At 44.4% G+C, this 20,196-nt stretch overlaps 2 protein-coding genes across 5 annotated transcripts in view; one reads left to right on the forward strand and one right to left on the reverse strand.

Moving 5' to 3' along the window:
• Positions 1 to 16,642, forward strand: part of NLRP13 (NLR family pyrin domain containing 13) — an 85,482-nt gene extending 68,840 nt beyond the window's left edge. The window contains exons 4-13 of one of the 4 annotated variants that reach the window (XM_045441382.1): positions 1,525 to 3,112; positions 4,522 to 4,686; positions 6,126 to 6,293; positions 6,742 to 6,912; positions 7,493 to 7,663; positions 10,296 to 10,466; positions 11,080 to 11,250; positions 13,177 to 13,347; positions 14,356 to 14,435; positions 16,601 to 16,642. In XM_045441382.1, the coding sequence (XP_045297338.1) occupies positions 1,525 to 3,112; positions 4,522 to 4,686; positions 6,126 to 6,293; positions 6,742 to 6,912; positions 7,493 to 7,663; positions 10,296 to 10,466; positions 11,080 to 11,250; positions 13,177 to 13,347; positions 14,356 to 14,435; positions 16,601 to 16,602 (2,858 nt within the window). In that variant the 3' untranslated portion in view covers positions 16,603 to 16,642. Of the gene's footprint in view, positions 1 to 1,524; positions 3,113 to 4,521; positions 4,687 to 6,125; positions 6,294 to 6,741; positions 6,913 to 7,492; positions 7,664 to 10,295; positions 10,467 to 11,079; positions 11,251 to 13,176; positions 13,348 to 14,355; positions 15,450 to 16,600 lie in introns of those variants that run through there. The other 3 variants (XM_045441381.1, XM_045441383.1, XM_045441384.1) reach the window with 3 other exon arrangements.
• A 3,330-nt stretch (positions 16,643 to 19,972) lies between these two features.
• The window catches only part of NLRP4 (NLR family pyrin domain containing 4), a 29,921-nt gene continuing 29,697 nt past the window's right edge, over positions 19,973 to 20,196 (reverse strand). Inside the window, exon 9 of the mRNA XM_045441329.1 lies at positions 19,973 to 20,066. Coding sequence (XP_045297285.1) covers positions 19,973 to 20,066 — 94 coding nt within the window. The remainder of the gene's footprint in view (positions 20,067 to 20,196) is intronic.

Consider the following 20,196-nt stretch of genomic DNA (forward strand, 5'->3'; position numbering starts at 1 on the left):
AACCAATTCTACAAAGGTAACCAACTTAGAAATTATGTGTTTATGGGGCACCTGGGTGCCTCAGTCGGGTAAGCATCAGTCTCGATCTCAGCTCAGGTCATGATCTCACAGTTCATGAGTTCCAGCCCTGCATTGGGCTCTGCACTGACAGTGTGGAGCCTGCTTGGGATTCTCTCTCTCTGCCCTACCTCTGGAAGATGACCTTTCCCTTCTGATGGATGAAAGAAAAATGTTTTTCCATTCTTTACTGCTTATTTTGAACTCCTACACAAGGGAACCGAGGTTCAAAGAAGTGGAGTGTCCACAGAGCATCGCAGTCCTAAGTATTCTAAATCTTGAAGAAAATGTGAAGGTGGGTCTTTGGTATTCCTACTCTGTGTTCTTTCCACCAGGAACATGTGTGTGCATGTAGTAAATGGAATCTTCCTCCACTGAGCTAATTAAGCCACAAACATAGAATGCAGGTACAACTATTTTCCTTAGCAGTCCCCACCCCCATGTGAGAAATCCATTGGTAATGCTGTTGGCTCTACTCTCCAGATATACCCTGGATCCATTCATTTTATTTTATTTTTTAATTTTTTTAAACGTTTATTTTAGAGAGAGAGAGACATGGAGTGTAAGCAGGGGAGGGGCAGAGAGAGAGAGAGGGAGACACAGAATCCAAAGCAGGCTCTAGGCTCTGAGCTGTCAGCACAGAGCCTGACACGGGACTCGAACTCACAAACTGTGAGATCATGACCTGACCTGAAGTGTGGTGCTCAACCAACTGAGCCACCCAGGTGCCCCCCCCACCCCGCCCCATTCATTTTATATACATATGCTTTAGTTCTTCACAGGCTGTGCCAAGTGCTTCCACAGGGAACCAGAGACCTGTTGTTGCTGTTAGGTTATCAATGGGTATGTTTGACCAAACCTGCCGACTTTCACTTAGACAATCGAAGTAGCTTCATAAGTGGGTTTCTTGCACCATAATCCCCTCTCCAAACAACAGTGACCTTTGAAAAATGTAGACAATCTCTGGGCCTTTAGAATGAAGATACTCATGACCAGCCCCTCCCAAGAGTCGAGCTCACCTATTGGGCCTCTTGCTGTGTTCTAGAATGTTCTTCCTGTCTGAAGGTGTTTGCAGTAGCTTTTCACTCTGCCTGGCAACCTCTCCTTCTACATCTTGGACTGGTGGCTTCTCACAATTATGGCACTCACTCTCATCCAGAAGCCTCTGCAGATCCCTTCCCCACCTCAGAGGGCATTCTCAGTCTCTCTTGTGTCCTCTTGTGTTTTTTTTTTTGTTTGTTTGTTTGTTTGTTTGTTTTTTGTTTTTTGTGTGTGTATATCCTTAAACTATTTACTTCTGCCTTGTTTCCTCTCGATCACCACATGGCCCCCCTCCAAAAGTTAGAGTCTCAAAGGCAGAACTTGTTTGTCTTGTTCAAGGCTTTATATAAGGACTTAGTATTCCTGAGGCTGAACCTCCTCCTGACCATTATTGTGTTGTGTTTTGCCTCACTTCTCTGTTTTTAGACCACAGAAGAAGATACAGAGAGAGAATGAAGGCTAAAATACTGACGATGTGGGACAACATCCCTTGGCCTGAAGACCATATATACCTGCGCAATGTGACTGAAAAGGAACATGAAGGACTGAAGAGCCTCCTGTATCCCAACAGGACTGGAGCCCAGCCACAGACGATTGTCTTAGAGGGTCTAGCAGGGGTCGGGAAGACCACCCTGGCAATGAAGGTTGTGCTGCATTGGGCAGAGGGCTTTCTCTTTCATCAGAGATTCTCCTATGTTTTCTTTATCAGCTGCCATAAAGTTAGAGACATGAAGGATACCACATTAGCTGGCCTGCTTTCCTGGGACTGGCCTGACTCCCAGGCCCCCATTGAAGCCCTCATGAGTCGCCCCGAGAGCCTCCTGTTTGTCATCGATGGCTTTGAAGAAATGGACGTGCCCTCCACTTTGGACGAGAGTCCACCATGTAAAGACTGGTACCAGCAACTCCCAGTCAACAGAATCCTATTCTACTTGTTGAAGAAAGAGTTGGTTCCCCTGGCTACCTTACTGATCACGACCAAGGAGTATAGAACCAACGATCTTAAAAAGTTGTTACTGAATCCGTGGTTTGTACAAATCGTAGGGTTCACAGAAGGAGACCGGGAGGAATATTTCACCAGGTACTTTGGTGACCAAAACAAAGCTAAGAAAATCTTGCATTGGGTAAGAAAGAATGAATCTCTCTTTCACTTCTGCTCCGCCCCCATGGTGTGCTGGACCGTGTGTTCCTGCCTGAAGCGGCAAATGGCGAGAAATCCTCACTTCCAGCTAAGCACCCAGACCACCACCAGCCTGTACGTCTACTTTTTCTCCAGCTTGCTCGCCACAGCAGAGGTGAGTTTGTCAGACCAGAGCTGGCCAGATCAATGGAGAGCCCTGTGCTCTCTGGCTGCAGAGGGGATGTGGTTTTGGAAGTTCACATTTGCAAAGAAGGACCTCAAACACAGGCACCTGGAAGCACCTGTCATTGGTTCTCTCCTCAGGTTAAATATTCTTCGAAAGGTCAGTGACTGTGAAGATTGTGTTACTTTCACTCACCAGAGTTTCCAGGTGTTTTTGGGAGCCATGTTCTACGTGCTCAGGGGGATGAGAGGATCCATTGGTGGTCCTCCAAAGCACCAGGAGATGAAGGCGCTTCTGAACGATGCTTTGGCTGACACAAACTTCTACTGGAACCAGATGGCTCTGTTTTTCTTTGGCCTTTTAAAAAGAAACCTCGCAGAAGAACTGGAAGATACTTTGCATTGTAAAATGAGTCATAGGACAACGGATGAATTACTAGAATGGGCAGATGAATTAGAAAGCTATGACCTCGTCTCCAGCTGTTTTGAATTCCTACACTTCTTTGAGTGCTTATACGAGACTCAGGAGGAAAACTTTGTAAGGCAGATTTTGAGTCATCTCCTTGAAGCTGACGTCGATATCTTTGGGAGTCTACAACTCCAAGTGTCTTCGTTTTGCCTAAAACACTGTCAAAGGCTAAGTAAGCTAAGGCTTTCTGTCAGCAGTGCTATCCCTCAGACGGAACTGACTTTCAACTTGGAAACTCTGGAGTGAGTAATGCAAGACTGTTTCCCCTCCCAGATTTCTTCTTTCCAGGCTCTGTCCAAGTTCTTCCATGAAAAACTGGGGATGTGGTGTTGTGTTGTCAGTGGTTATGGTTGACCAAACATACCTTCTGGTGTCAAGGTTAGTCTGTGCTTCCCTACAGCACAGCTTCTTTTTGTCTTTCCTCAGTGGTTTTTAATTGTAGATCAGAATTAACCGGGATGTTAAACACGAATACACGGGCACATGTACACATACAAATACAAATACACTAAGGTTGGAACAACTACTCTAACCAACGCTGTAATAATTCTGGGCTCCGCGTGTAGAACTTTATATCCTTCAGGTGCTATAACGTGTTCTTTGTTTTTACTTGCTTCATCTAAGATAAAAAGTTTAATTCATGACTTGAATGCTCTTTTACTCTTATAAACATTGAGAGCCTACTGCAGTAAGAAAAGAGTAAAGAGTTAGAATTCCAATTATTCTAAGTTCTAAATATCACATGAACCTTTTTTTTTTTTTAGATTTTTTTTTAAAGTTTATTTTTGAGAGAGCGGAAGAGACCATCCATCCCAAGCAGGCTCTGTGCTGTCAGTGCAAAGCCCCACATGGGGCTCTCACTCACAAACTGGGAGATCATGGCCTGAGCCAAAATGAAGAGTCCTATGCTACGTGGATGGAACTGGAGGGTATTATGCTAAGCGAAATTAGAGAAAGACACATATCGTATGCCTTCACTCATATGAGGACTTTAAGACAAAGAACAGATGAACACAAGGGAAGGGAAGCAAAAATAATATAAAAACAGATGGTGACAAAACACAAGAGAGTTAAATATGGAGAACAAACAGGGTTACTGGAGGGGTTGGGGGAGGAGGGGGATGGGCTAAATAAGTAAGGAGCATTAAGGAATCTACTCCTGAAATCATTGTTGCACTATATGCTAACTTGGATGTAAGCCTTAAAAAATAAATTTAAAGAGATTTTTAACCAACCAAGCCACCCAGGCACCCCCTTTTTTTAATCACAAAATTCTATTAGGGTAAGTTTTATTATCTACATTGAGAGAGATAAAATTGGAGCACAGAGATTAAATCATATCATAGGTGACACAGCTCTGAATTTATCCTAGGTCCTTTTGACTTAAAGTCTGAACTCGTAAGGAGTATCCAATGGCCACCTCACCTCACTTACATGGTTGCCTTCCTCTGAAAAGAGTGGTTGAGGATCATTGGAATAAACCATCTGGGACTTTGAGAGCTATACTTCCGGGGGTCACGATTTTCCTGCCCTGAACTCCAGTAAATTCCTGCACTTTCACTGGGTCTGTTTGCATCTCCAGTAGACCACACTCTGGGTGTTGGTTGAAGATCACTTACTCTAGTAACCCTTCTTTGCCTCCCTCATAAAGGACAAGGCCACATTCCAAGATACGTCAGTGGCAGGATGTTTGCTCCGTGTTTTCCAATGGGAATCTGACTGAGCTGGACTTCAGTAACAGCAAGCTTAACGCTTTTTCAATGAAGAAACTCTGTTATGAGCTGAGAAATCCAAGGTGCAAACTCCAAAAACTGACGTAAGTGTGAGACCCTCACAGTGTGAAAAATTCCATCGGAAGATAATCCAATGTCTTCCTTGGGATTATTGCATTGAGTGTCTGTTTTCCAGAAAGTAAGTTCAGGTGCTCGGGAGAATAAAATAAGTGCCCTTTATGAGCAAAACTTCTCCTTGGGCAAAGACCCAACACCCTGCCGTGTGTGGTCTTGCACGAGAGAAACGCATAGGCCAACTAGTTTTTCCATAAGACCTCTGCATGACTCTGCTGTCTTGAGCTGGATATGAAGGAGTAGAAGACTTGTAGGATGTGGTGGAGACCAAGCGCTTGAGGAGAGCCAGAGTTCATGTGGAGTCTAGGTGAAGCGTTGTGTCTTAAGGAAAGGTGGATAGTTTGCAGTGAAGCATTTGTTCATTCAGTGAATACCTAGCATCTCTTCTCTGTTCTGAGGTTATAGCAGTGAACAGAACAGATACTTCCTGCCTTCCTGGAGCTCACAGTGTTGGAGAAACAGACGTAAATGATCAGGGTAGTGTAGGAGACCGTGACCTCTCCCAAAGCGGGGGGAAATCCGTTCAGGGACTCAGGAGAGGTCCTTCTTGTATCTAAAAGTGCCAAGCCTCCTCTCTCACACCCTATCTAAAAGGTATTTGAGTAAAAAGAAAAATAAAAGATACTTGAGTAAAGACCGAGTTGTGGAGCTGAAGCATCATTCTGGACTGAAGCCTCTCTCACATGATGTAAATAGAGATCACAGGGCCTTAAATCTGGCTTGAAGGTGGCGAAGAATGGAGGTGGCTCTTGAAGGGGGAGCCAGGGAAGAGCTACGTGACCAAGGACAGAGTGAGTGGCTCTTGTTGGATAAGGTGTTGGGTTGGATGCTCTCGAGTTCAGGCCAACTGATTCTGTCCTGCTGTCCCTCTGCAATTCGGTGCTACCTCAAGGTCTGAGGATCAGAAGCATGTGTTGACTCAGTGAGTTAAGAGACAAGGATTTGGCAGTAATGACTCCCCTCAAACCTGAGGGCGCTGGCTCCAACACCTGGGAGGCAGCCTTAAACATCCTGCTTGACGATCTGCTTTTTCATCCTTCCCCCTTTCCCTCACTCTTGGTCTTCTCACTTAGTACTAAAGATGAGGAGAAATTAATTTAAGAGAAAACAAGAGGAGAGATGTGTTCTCACTAGGCAGTACTGGGTTGGTGTGGGGGACACCCACCCCAAGGAAGAGTGGGGGGTTGATTTCTGATTTAATACATCCAACTGTGCTTTGGATGTATCCAAATTTGGATGAATCCAAATCAGTTTTTGGATTCCTCTTGTATATGCACGTCCTTGAGGGAGGGTGTGCGTATGCACGTGTGTGTGTGCAAGCATGCATATGCATGGGTGTGGTAGAAAAGCGAGATGAGGAAGCACTCCCCTCCATGAGGCTACCCTCCTCCCCACCTCTCTTCCCCAGGTGCAAATCAATAACTCCTGTGAGGATTCTGAAGGAACTTGTCCTTGTCCTGTATGGTAACCACAGGCTGACACACCTGAACTTGAGCTCGAACAACCTGGGAATTCCCGTGTCCACGATGATCTTTAAAACCTTGAGGCACTCAGCCTGCAACATCCAGTATCTGTGGTAAGTCTCTGGTTTTCTGGCTTGGTCCCCAAGGTCACCCCACAGTTCAGGGCTGCATTGGGAGGATGGGACTCAGCACGGCAGCAAAAGGCTGTAGAGAAAGATGAGCAAAGGGAACGCGCATGGGTACAGAGCAGTGCTTTGCAAAATTCTTGCCTGCCAGAGCCACCTGAGGGGGCGTGTTAAAAGGCAGGGGCCTGGAACCCACCCCCTGAGCCCCAGCAGGGCTTCTGGGTGGGTGGTGGGGGCTGGCAGCATTTCTAACAGGCTCCAAGGTGGCGCTGGACCCTGGATCACACTCTGAGTAGCACTGACTTGGAGACCATCCTGCCAGGAGAAAGGGTGAAGAACAAGGAGAAACTGGCTTTTGGTTGTGAAGCAAGGGGGACTCCAAATGAAGATCCCTCTTCACCAGGAGTAACTGCCTGTGTTGGGGCCTCTCTGGTAGGTTGGAATCCTGTGGCCTCACCCCTCTAGCCTGTCGTCATCTCTTTCTGGAGCTCAGCAAGAACTCGAGTGTGCGCTTCCTCAGCCTGGGGGACAATGATCTCTCTGGTGTTGAGGTGAAAAGTCTGCAGGGGCCCTCGGAGATGCCCGAGTCTTCCCTGAAGGAGTTGTCGTAAGCCTTCCTGCCTTGTCTAAATAGCATCTTTGGGGAGTCTTGGGGAACATCCCATTGTAGTTACCCATCCCACGGACACATTCCCCGTCTTCACGCTTTCCACCTTCCTCCTTAGGGCTCTGTCTTGGCCAGTTTTGCCCTCACCTTGACTGTGGTGTCTCTCCTGCCAGTCTCCCCTAAACCCAGTGGTTTTAAACTGGTGGTGATCTTGTCCTCCAGGGGACAGTGTCTGGACATTGACTTGGTCCTCACAATTTGGAGGGGAAGATGCTACTGGCATGTAGTGGGTGAAGACTAGGTGTGATCAATATCCTTCAATGCACTCGAGAATCCCCCCACACAAGCCCCCACCTCCACACCAGCACCACAAAGAATGTTCTTGACCAAAGGTCAGTAGGGTTGAGAATGAGCAACCTTACCTTGACCCACTTTTTTCTCCTGGAAGCTTTTGTTCTTTATACAGTTTAATCTTTCACGATGTCTGGGTCCCAGATGTGTGGCCTAAGGGACTGAGAGTGTGAGAAAGAAAACGTGGGCATGTCTGAGGCTCGCGCTGTACCTGTGCCTTCCTCTGCAGCCTGGAGAAATGCAACCTGTCAGCAGCCAGCTATCAGGATCTAGCTTTGTACCTCACCAGTACCCAGAGAACAAGTCGACTGTGCCTGGGATTTAATCCGCTCAGAGACGAGGGCGTGAGGCTCTTGTGTGCTTCCCTGACTCACCACGAGTGTGCCTTAGAGAGATTGGTGTGAGTGTCTCCTGGTGTTTCTAGAAATGACTCTGCTTGGGGGTGGGCATGGAGGAAAACAATGGGCCCTTCATTTGGGACCCGTTTCTTTTTTCTTTTTTTAATTTTTAAAAATGTTTTATTTATTTTTGAAGGAGAGACAGAGCATGAGCAGGGGAGGAGCAGAGAGAGAGGGGGACACAGAATCCAACGCAGGCTCCAGGCTCTAAGCTGTCAGTGCAGAGCCTGATGCAGGGCTCGAACTCACAAACCGTGAGATCATGACCTGAGCCGAAGTTGGATGCTTAACCAACTGAGCCACCCAGGCGCCCCCACTTGGGACCCATTTCTATCACTGAACACTAACACACATCGAGCAAGTACTCCATGTGCCTGGCATTGTTCTAAATGCAGATTCTGAGTAGCACCCTCAATCTGTTGAATCAATCTCTGGGGGTTGTGCCAAGGAATTCAGTTTTAACAAGGATACCAGGAAATTACCATTTAGTCAACCTATATCTGAGCTCCTTCATCCCAGCACAGCTGGGCACCAAGGTTGGGGTGGTGGATAAGACAGAGAAGCTTCCTGCCTGTGAGGAGGGTGTAGATGGATGAGTGAGATACCAAAAAAAAAAAAAAAAAAAAAAAAAAAACAAAAAAAAAAAACAGTAGTTGAGCGAGGAAGACACAGTGGAATGAGTAGACAAGGCATGGTGTGTTGGTTTCCTGGTAAGGTCTCCCACTGACCTGAGGAGGTGACACTGAAGCAGAGACTGAAGGAACCAGACACAGAGAAGTAAGAGGAAGGAAAGCTCCCAAGACTGGAGTGTTGTAGGAACATCCAGAGGACTCGTAAGGCTGGAGTAATGTGAGCGAGGGGGATAATGGGAATATGCCCTGGCCGTGTACGAATCTGTTTTGTTTGGAGCAAGGTGGAAAGTCCTCTGAGGACTGGAGGTTGTACAGGGACAGACTCTGAACGATCGCCTGGACTGCTGTTGAAGGGTAGACTATAATGGAAGCAAAAATAGGAGGCAGCAAGTGCCTGTTGATCAAGCAAAAGGATGAATACAAATCAGCCAGGTGAGGTGGTGGGACTTCAGGGCATACGTGAAGGTACAGCCAGTAGGGCTTCCTGATGGGTCAGTGGTGGTTGAAGAGGGAAAGGGACCAGGAACCAGGAATGCCCCACAGGTGGTGGGTTTGCCAGCTGGGTGAAAGGCGCTGCCATTTTCTGACCAGAGAAGATGGGAGGCTGAGGTTTGGATGTTAAGATTGGGACATGGGAACGTGAGATGCCTATTAACCAACCACGTAAAGCTGTTGTATGTATGTAGGACTGTAGGTCTCAAGGAGGTTGTTGGGTGGGGATGAGTCCACTGGCAGTGGTAGGTGCCAAGTGTCATTTCGATGGGTTTTCCCAAAACTGGATATTGTTCAGGTGAGCATAAAAGGAGAAAAAGGCCAAGGGTCTTGAGGCACATCCAAGGGGGTGTATGGTGAAAGACCACAGAATCTGAGCTAGGGACTAAAAGGTTAGCACTCTCAGCACAGAGCTTCAAAGAACCGGAATATTAGTAAGTAATTCATTCATAGGTAATATGAACTAATATAACATGACCGTTATAGGTTACATTATATTTATCCCATTTATAATTACACCTATATAAGATACTTTAATATATATGCATATTAATAATACATAATATATGAAATATATAAAAATCTTATATAACTGCACATTATATGTGATATATGTTACATGATAACATATGTACACCATGTATGTATCTGTTATATACCTAGATATCTAATATATGCCATATATTTCAAACATGTATACTATATATATCTAATGCATAAATAATCTGTTACATATCTCCTATATAACTATATATCACATGTAACATATATAATTCACATGATATATGCTACACGGTAGCATTATCATATGTATGTACACCATGTATAAATGTCTGTTATACCTATATGTCTAATATATACAAATGTCTAACATGTATCTGTATTCTAGATCTCCTACAACTTGTATTGCATACTGCACTTTTTTTGACATGTGAAAAGTCGTACATATTTAATATATACAAATCGGTGAGTTAGGGGAGAAGGACACATCCATGAGACCATCATGGCCATATGGTGGCCATATGACTACTGTTAAGGGCATAAACATATCCATCTCCTTCCAAAGTTTCCTTCTGTACCCTTTTTTATTAACTTTTTTTTTTTGTAGCTAAGACTTAACATAGAAAATTTAAGCACGTAAAAAATCTGAATCTTGGAGAGCTTTACACAATACAGTATTGTTAGCTATAAGCACAACACTATATGGTACATCTTCAGAACTTAATCCTTTTGTGTTACGCAAACTTGGCATGCTTTGAGCATCCCTTTGTTGTTATTATTTTTTTTTAACCAAACACTAAGGACCGGCATGTTCACGGTGTGCTCATTGCAGAAGTCTGGGGAAGGATAAGTAAGCACAGATACTCAGCATTTCCTGGGTGGGGGTTCAGGGGGACACCATGGCTGAACTCAACACCATAGTTGAGGTGGGGCTTGAGCCTTGTGTCCCCAGTGTTCTTGGTTTGGGTTGCTTTCCTGAGCATCTGTCTCCATGGCTCTTGCCCCACAGGCTCTGGTTCTGCCAGCTCGGTACACCCAGTTGCAAGTACTTGTCAGATGCTCTCCTCAAGAACAAGAGTTTGACCCATCTGAACCTGAGGAAGAATAACCTGAGAGATGAGGGAGTGAAGTTTCTGTGTAAGGCCTTGAGTCGTCCGGACTGCAGCCTCCAGAACCTGGAGTAAGTTCCATTGCCTCCCTGCCCTTTGGACGATGAGAAGAGACCATGTGAATTGACCTGCAGATGCCTGCGTTCCAAATGGGACTGAAGTCCTGGGTGTAGACGTGATGGCTCACACAGAGAAGCTTCGGGCTCTATTGGAAGGTCGTGAGGGGATGGGTTACTGGGATGATTGTTAAGGACCAACCACAATGTGTGCTGGGAGTCCCCAAGACCACCCCAGGAGCTTGATGACTCACAGAGGACTCCACTCTGTGTGCAGTCCAGATTAGTGGCTGTGGTTTATTACAATGAAGGGAGGAAAAGCAAAATTAGTAAAGGGGAAAGGTGCATGGGGTGAAATCCAGAGGAAACCAGGTGCAAGCTCCCTATAGATGGCATGGGGAGAGGGTTATGCTGTTGTCCTGTCTACTTCATTTCCACCAAGGGTAGATAGAGTACCCGGGGTGTCTCAGACCTCCTGACCAGCACCCTTTTCTTCTCAGGGCTCTGGATGACAAGTCTCACTTTGGCATCTCTCCTTTCCTTGGGAGACTGTGAGATGGGCTCGGTATATAGAGCAAAGTCTAAGGACTCCAGGATTGTTATTTTTCCCTTTGTGTTTGTTTTGCAGTTTGTCAGATTGTTCTTTCACAGCGGAAGGCTGTCAGGAGCTCGCTAATGCCCTCCAGCATAATTGTAACATGAAAATTTTGGATATCGGGAGCAATGACATTCAGGATGATGGAGTGAAACACCTGTGTGAGGTCCTAAAACAGCCAAAGTGTGCATTGAACACGCTTGGGTGAGTTGACCCTGTTCTCTTTGTAGGAAGCCCCCATCTCTACTTTTGGGGTAGGAAGGAATAGATGGGGTCACCTGGGGGTTCAAGAAGGTGGGGAACAAAGGACTAAATTCTCCTGTTAAAAATTTCTTCTCAACAATAAGACTCCAGTTCAGAGACAGAAGTTCATACCACTCACCCCCTCCTTGGAATATTAATACTCTTTTCAATTGGTAACTTTTGGATAGTAGGTGGGGGGCAGATACAGCCTGTTTCCTGGCCCCAGAGTCTTTTCTGTCTAAGGGGAAGTCTGATTTTAACTATAAGATGATGTGTTTGTTTAGCAAACTAAGATGGTTTAGACTCCAGGAATAGGAGTTTGGGTTAAGTGTGGCTTACATGCTAGCTATTTTTCACATAGGTAGTGATTCTACTCACTCTCAAAAAATGTTAAGAGATTCTACAGTATTTCTTTCTCTGTGGAGACCCCCCCCATGTGTGTTTAATGGATGCACCTTGAGGGCATTATGCCCATAAGTAAGTCACCAGTTGCTGCTTCTTAGTACATCCTTATCTTCCAAGGAATATCTTCAGGTGCACAATTCTTTATCCTTCAGGTGAAGGAGAAGCCCTGGGATTTACACAAGTAATTCAGGGTCCTCTTTGTGCCTTAAAAAAGAATGATGGTCTGGTTTTAAGCCCTCACTCTCTAGCTGCTTCTCCCTGGATGCAGAAATGAGTAAAATGTTTGCAACAGCTCTCCTGTTGTCTTTAATGATGAACGCCTGCCTGACACTCAGTTCACTTCCATCTGGTTTCATTCTCCAAAATAGTAGCCTTAAAGCAGGCCCCTGCATGGCTAACTTGTGTTCACAAGGTCCCGTCTTTACCATCACACCAGGGTTTCTCAACCTCAGCACTGTGGACACCTTGGGGTGAGTAATCCTTTGCTGTGGGTGGTCCTTCATTCTATATGATGCTGAGCAGCATCGCTGGCTCCCACCCACCAGATGAAATAGTACCTCCCTGCTCTGCAGACTTTGTTCCGTCTACCCTGTGGGGGTGGGGGGGAATCACCTTTCATTGAGAAACACTGACCTAGATGACCATGGAAATGTTAAAGGTTCACAATCAAGGTCAACAATATACAGTATAAGGTACTGGTAAAAGCTCTGCAGGTGGCGCTAGACTGGAGACAGGGTGCACTTGTGTGATCTTGGAGTCGGTCTTTTTCCTGTCATTCTCTTCCTATCCACCAGATACTACCTTTATCTTGAAGCATTCTCTGGATCTTACCCAACCCCTTCCACCCTAAGAAAACCTATTCTTTCTCTCCACTCTTCATGCATCGCAATTTTTTTTCGGAAGGCATTTTTTAAACTTAAGTTCAAGTTAGTCAACATACAGTGTAGTCTTGGCTTCAGGAGTAGAACCCAGTGATTCATCTCAAAATTTTCATGTGTGGACACCTGTCACATTATCTTTATAGACTTGGTGGAAATTTCCACTCTGTTAAACTGATGTAACACTTTGTCACTTTTGTCTTTGAACATATGGTTGGCCAGCTCTACTAGGCATACAGATTTTTGTTTTGTTGAATTTAGGAACAAGATGAAAGTGTAGTGAAGAGGTTGTAATCTTATTTTAGCCCTTTCAAGGATCTTCCAAACTCACATCTACTTTTTACAAACATGGTTTCTTTCACAGTTGGGCAGACTAATGTTCTGTTGGCTCATCTGGCAAATGGAGTTTAAGATATTGGCCACCTCTTTATAGGATTGGTATATGAGTAAATGAGTTATGTGTAAGCAGTTGGAGAAGTGTCTGGTGTGTGGCAGGCTCTTCACTGCTTAACCACAGACTTTTTCCTAGATGTGTATCATTTCTGTTTCTAACTTCTCAATCCTAGTGGACCATCTTTCACACTTCCTTCTCACCCACTCCTAGGTTGGAGAAATGCAATCTGACACCTGCTTGCTGCCAGTATCTCTCCTCTGTTCTCAGAAGCAGTAAAAGCCTGTTTAACCTGAATCTTTTGGGGAATGACTTGGAGCCCAGAGGAGTCAGCACACTGTGGAAGGCCTTGAAAAAATCAACCTGCAAACTACAGAAGCTTGGGTAATCCCCACCACCTTTAATGCTGGGAGGCACCTGATAAGAGGGGATGGATGGGCCGATGTTTTATAGCAAAGCATCAGATTCACCCTGCATTGGATTCCCTGGAGCAGTGCTGGCCAGCAGAGCCTTTAGTAATGACGGAAACAGTCTATATGTACTGCCCGATAGAATAGCCAGTAGCAGCATGTGGTAACTGGGCACTTGAAATGTGGTTAATGCAACCAAGGAGCTGAATTACTGAAATGGCCACATGTGGATAGTGGCAACCATGCTGGGCAGCACCGTCCTGCAGACATTTGTGTAGTTGAGGAGTCCCCTCACTTTTTGCATTTTTGTACCTACTCAATAATTCAACAACATTTCACTCAATGATACCTTTTTTTAATGCTGACTATGGGCCAAGCATGCCATAGCAGATAGCAGTAAATAAATGGTCATGAACCTTGCTGTCATCGGTCTGCATTCTCCTCAGGGAGAGGACAAATCTGAAATGTATAAAAGCAGTGTTATCACGAATGCTGGGAAGGAAACTTGGGATTGTGGTAGAAAAACAAGGGTGATCAGAGTGGTACCAGAAGGCATGTCAGACAGAAGTGGTGACTGAATCCCAAGGAGGCTGGAAGGAGGAATCCACATATCAGGAGGGGAACATGGACAGTGACAAAGGACCAAGAGTGTTTGAAGGAAGCTGGAGTAGCATGTGCAAAGGCTGAGGTTAGACTACCAAGCTCTGTATTGCCCCTTCCAGGCAGTGAAATAAGAGTGTTTAATTAGAACACTCTCCACCTTATTCAGTATTCTGGAGATGAGGTCAGAAAGGTAAGCAGAATTTTCCTTTCCCCTGGAGAAAGACCTTAAACTAGGCATATTTTTGCAGAAATCTCAGATACCAAAGAATCTTGCCTACTTGAGGAAGTTGTTCAAAATCTACACATTCAGGACTTTACATTACCAACTTCACATCTAAGTAATGCACTATTAAAAACATTCTATCTCTCTTTCTTGCAGGCTTGAAAAAGAGTTGTACAACATAGTGAAGGGGGAGCTCGAGGAATTGCAGGAGAGGGGGTCCTTTCTGAGAGTCAAGTGTAAGTGGGATTTCAATGACCTTGAGGACAAATGGTGGTGGTGATCCAATGGCTACACTGTGGGATGTTCTTGGAGTAGAATCACCAGGAGATTTCTCAGGTGTTGCTGCTCTTGAGGACAAATGAGCAGTTACCTCCAGAGTGCTTTCCCACAATTTGTTGTAAGCAGCATATTTAAATACCCAATCTCCAGAATCCTAATCTAATACTACATTTGGCCCCAAGAGCCTACATTGGCTTTGTCTTAAGTTTCCTTTTGTCTCTCTTTGTGTAATGTCTTTAACTCTCACATGTTAAGAGAATTCAATAAAGCAAAGGATATAAAAAAAATACCTTGAGAAAGCCTAAAGCCTCATTTCCTATGGATCGAGAGATGGGATAGATGTGACTGTAATTCTGCAGTTATTATACTGTGGATAAACCAGCCAGATGGAGATCAAGAACCATTTCTATGATGCAGATAGACCCTATTTTGGCTTTTGCGTGTACCTTTGAATGATCCATGGCTGTGTTATGTCTAAAATGTATTTTACTCACCTGAAAATGCTGGGGAACATGAATCTTACCCAAGGATGTAATGTGAAATTGATGTCGTACATGGGAAATACATATGAAGATAGGATCTGATCACAATTTTATCTTCTTTGCCCTATTATTTAATAGGCAAAAGCCATCAGAAGTAGTCTGAGGGAACAGTGGGACATTCATTGCATTTTGCATTTCGTAGCTTATAAAACCTATCATAGTGTGTCTAAATCCACATCAGAGCCCTGTAGGTAGGGACGTCCCTACTTGACTGATTTTGAAAACAAAGATTCTGAGCGTAAATAAATGTTCTACAACAAATTACAGAAATAGTAAGCCAAATAATGGAACTTAGAATCCGAGTCTTCTATTTTAAGGCCAACATGCCTTATGAGACCCAGTGGGGTCTTGGAGTAAGTCCATGATCCTTCTATCCATCATGTTCCCTCACCATTAAATATAAGTGAAACCCAGAGTCCTTGAAATAAATCCTTCCTTCTCTTTCTTGTGCATTTTGGTCATTCATCATAGATAAAAGCTGGGATAGTGGGGTGGGGGGAGGTTTATGAACTAAGAAAATCTTGTCAAGGAAGAGAGATTTTAAAATCAAAGGTTTAGATATGCCTTCGTCTCCATGTCTTTAGTTACTGTAGGTTAAAATAGCATTGTGTTATTTCTGATAATCTGACAAACTGTTAACCCCAAATCCAAGAGGATCCCAAAATTTCTTCATTGTGTCTTTGAAAACAAAACATGGGCATATTCTTCCGTGAACATTAGATCTACAAATTCTCTATCAATATTTTCATAATATTTTAGGAATTTATTCTAGAATTTCTGGATGTGCCATGGAATTATTTCAATTACAGCAAAGGTTCTTCACCTTTGGGTCTTCTAACAATGTTGTTTTATTTCAAAGCCACGTAACGCCAAAGTGGCTTTCTAGGGAAATCAAGGATAGGTCTACCCCCATCCCCAGAAGGGAAATGGGATGGGACTGAATGGATTTGGATGAGGTGACAGCTGAGCTACTTCCCCAGGCTCACTGCAGTTTAGGAAGCCCACCACCCAACAAACACTGATTAGCTTGTGACCAATTGTACTCTAACTTCAAGTCCATGATTATGTGGAAGACCACCTACTTTTTCACACCTGATACTTGGCCATCTTAAAAGTGTGGGTAGACGTGGCCAGGACTATGGTATGGCCAGGGGGGAGGGTTAGGCAGAGGTAGTGTAGAGTTATCTAGAAGAAGCAGAGAGAATCCCTCTTGTGATGTAATGGAGGGGATGTGGTTGAATAAAGGATCCCCTGCGTTGACTCTGGCAAGACAAACAGGTTCTATGGAATGGAAACGTTCACAGTGGCTTTTGGTGATAAAACCACTGCTTCTCAGCTAATGATTTTATACCCTTTAAGCCAATTTTCTCATTACAACTTGGGTCTGATAGCATCAATCTCAGGTTTTGCAAAAATTACACAGAATGATGTCTGAAATGGTCAGTTGTGATAAGCACCTGTAAATGATGCTCTTAGGTTAATAATCTCCTTCAATCCTATCATTTCAAGATCCTCTCTTGCTAACTAGATGCTTCATGGCTCAATTTTTTTGTCTTATTTTTTTATCACCTCTGTTGCAGAAACCCTGGCAGGATGCCTTCCCTCTTCTCCACAGATGAGAGATGAAGTGACTTTCTCAGTCTCTTTCTCTTGTGATTTTTATTGTATGGTAAGATGGGCATAACAAAAATTCACTGCTTAGCCATTTTATTTTATTTATTTATTTTTTTGACGTTTATTTATTTTTGAGACAGAGAGAGACAGAGCATGAACGGGGGAGGGGCAGAGAGAGAGGGAGACACAGAATCCGAAACAGGCTCCAGGCTCTGAGCCATCAGCCCAGAGCCTGATGCGGGGCTCGAACTCACGGACTGCGAGATCGTGACCTGAGCTGAAGTCGGACGCTCAACCGACTGAGCCACCCAGGCGCCCCAGCCATTTTATTTTTTTATTTAAAAAAAATTTGTTTTAACGTTTATTTTTGAGACAGGGGGAGACAACATGAACGGGGGAGGGTCAGAGAGAGAGGGAGACACACAGAATCTGAAACAGGCTCCAGGCTCTGAGCTGTCAGCACAGAGCCTGACGCGGGGCTCAAACTCACGGACCGCAAGATCATGACCTGAGCCGAAGTCAGATGCTTAACCGACTGAGCCACCCAGGCACCCCACTTAGCCATTTTAAAGCGAACAGTTCATTGACATTAAGTAGCTTCACACTGTTGTGTAACCATCACCACCATCCATCCCTGGAACTTTATGTCCCCAAACTGAAACTCTGTCCCCATTAAACACTAATTCCCCATTTCTCTCTCCCTCAGCCCCTGGCAACCACTATTCTTTATGTCTCTATGAATTTGACCACCCGAGGAACCTCGAAAAACTGGGATCATACAGTATTTCTTTTTGTTGGCTGACCTACCTCACTTAGCATAATGCCCTCAAGGTTCATCCATGTTGCAGTAGGTGTCAGAACTTCCTTGCTCTTTCGGAATCCTATTTCACTATGGGTATGGACCACACTGTGCTCATTCCTTTGTCCGCAGACATTTGAGTTGCTGACTTTGCAAAATCTAACTCCTAAGTGGATGGCAGGGGAGTCCAGAAGTGAAATACTTGTATCCTTAAGATTTCCTTCCACTTACCACCCCCTCTCTTCAGTTGGAGGGTTGGAGGTCCTCAGTTGGAGGAGGGGAAGAGAAGAGAGCCTTGAAAGCCATAAGGTGCAGCAGGAAGAGGAGGACGGGAGTAGAGTTTGGGGAAGGATGGGAGATGCAATGAGACATGCAGGGAAATGAGATGAGCAAGGACAGAGAGATGACCCAAAACTTGGAAGGAGGCAGAAGAGAATGACTTCAGTATTGTTTTGGGGACCCTGCTGGGCTTGCAGCTTTGGTTGATGGAGTGACTTTACAACTCTGCAGAGGCTGACTTGTGTCTTCTCTGGTGTTTCTGTACTCGTTAATGTTTTGCTTCGACTTTGTCAATTTATTCCAGTGAACAAGCACGACTCAAGAGACCGAATCACAAAGCATTCTTTTTGCCTGACTGTTGAAATTTACTCTCAGATGTGAACTCTTCTCCTGTACCTGGTTAAATACTTGTCCTGGGCCATTTTTCTTTTTTTTAATCATTTAATAGTCTCAATAGCGATAACTTAACAACCTAGTCCCATGCCACAAAACTCAATTTAAACTTTAGGCTCTCCTGAACCATGATATGGAAACCCTGTGTCCCAAGAATGGATGCACTCAGAAAGGTGGAAGGCAAGGGAACAAGGAACGTAGTTACTTGATTGACACAGTGACAGATACAGCATCTGACCACCAAAGCTGGGTCTTTAAAGCCAGCATTCTTGGAATCAACAGAACCTTCCCATCAATGGAGAAATACCCACTGGAGCATCTACTGGTGAAGACAGATACATGCTTAGCTCATCTGGTGGCTTATTCCTCCCTGAACCCCTACACATCCCATGAGACCAGTAGCTTATGTTGCTTATGTTTGTCATACTGGTTTCACACATTATCTACTGTGTAAAATGCCTTACCGTGCTGGGATTGAGCTCATTTCTTCATGCACAATCTACCTACCTCCCTTGTTATAATTATCATCCTTCTCTTGGTGTCTTATAACCATACGCACTACATGTACATCTCTAGGTGGCTGCCTTAAATCTTCCTGTACAAGAGGAGATTTATAAGGTCATAGGTTGTAATGATACATGATGTCAAATATTAGGATTTTAGGTGGTTTCTATCAATAGATCATTCAAATGACATACATATATACAAGGCAATTCTATCCCGCTAAAGAAACCACTTTTAGATATATAGAGACCTATGGTTTACAAACCTATATCTCAACCTTCTGGCATGTGTGTACATACGTATACATGCATACGCCTTTTTTAACCTGACACAGAAGGCATTGTATATATGCACTCCATTGTGTTTATACGGTGTTAATCTATCCGTGTTGAACTATACACACATTTCTGTGTATACGTATATATCACGAGTGATCTGTTTTCAGTCTATCCACATTAGTTTACACACACCTATCAATATGGATAGCCTAACAATGAAAAAATGCATTTGGTGTGGGATCTTCATGTAATTAAAAAAATCAAGGCTATTTTATTAATGGATGCATTGGAAGAAGGGAATGAGACAGGTTGGTGGTCAAAAGGATCTTCACTTTTAGTTGTACATGGAGGTGGAAGGCTATGGATGACTTATAGCACTTTTCTGGGTGCCTGGGGGGTACAGTCTGTTAAACATCGAACTCTTCATTTCAGCTCAGGTCATGATCTCCTGGTTCATGGGTTCGAGCTCCACGTCAGGCTCTGTGTTGACAGCACAGAGCCTGCTTGAGATTCTCTCTCTCCCCCTCTTTCTGCCCCTCCCCTGCTCATTCCTGAGTGCATGCTCTCTCCCTGAAACATTTAATAAAATAGTGCTTTTCAAATCTCATCATGAGGCAAGAGAAGAGAAAGAGCCTGAGTTGGGCCACCAGCAGCACAAGCAGAAAAGGGGGACCAGGTTATTCCTCAGGTCCAATGCTCACAGTATGGGCAGCACCTGTCCAAGCCATGTAGGGAAAAGACCACAATTTCTACAACCCGCATGCTTGCTCTGGGCATGCACTGGGAACACAATCTTTTTGGAGATTTGACAAACTGTTTTAAGATCTAAGATTTTATTGAGTGTCTAAAATGTCCTTGTGAGACAGGATAAGAATTTGACCTTGACAGCATTTCAGGGCTTGCCCAAGGCCACAAAGCAAATAAAAACTGTATACACACACATTATATGAAGTATCCAAAGTGGGGGGAGGGGGAGGCCATGCAGAAAGATCATCTGTGTCTGGAACTGTAATTCCTGGGGACAGAGTAGGCATGAGTAAGGGCTCCAATAACTTTTCTTTGCAGGTTATTTGGGTCAGGAGGAGTCACCAGTCACCTATAACTGTCAAGGAGGGATTTTCTTCTTCTGCAACTGTCAGAATTCTCTGGGTTTCCTCATCAAGTTCAGTTTTTTGCAGCCTGGTAAGATATAAAAAGGGCTTTGTTGAATTGCTACCTCTTTTGTTTCTTCTCTGCAGCTCTTCTCTAGCATTTCTTCCCTGGTCAAGCCTAGGAGAACCTGGTGATGCCTCCCTCCCCACCCCCATGG

The sequence above is a fragment of the Leopardus geoffroyi genome, chromosome E2 (assembly GCF_018350155.1).
Source record: "Leopardus geoffroyi isolate Oge1 chromosome E2, O.geoffroyi_Oge1_pat1.0, whole genome shotgun sequence".
Classification (NCBI taxonomy): Eukaryota; Metazoa; Chordata; class Mammalia; order Carnivora; family Felidae; genus Leopardus; species Leopardus geoffroyi.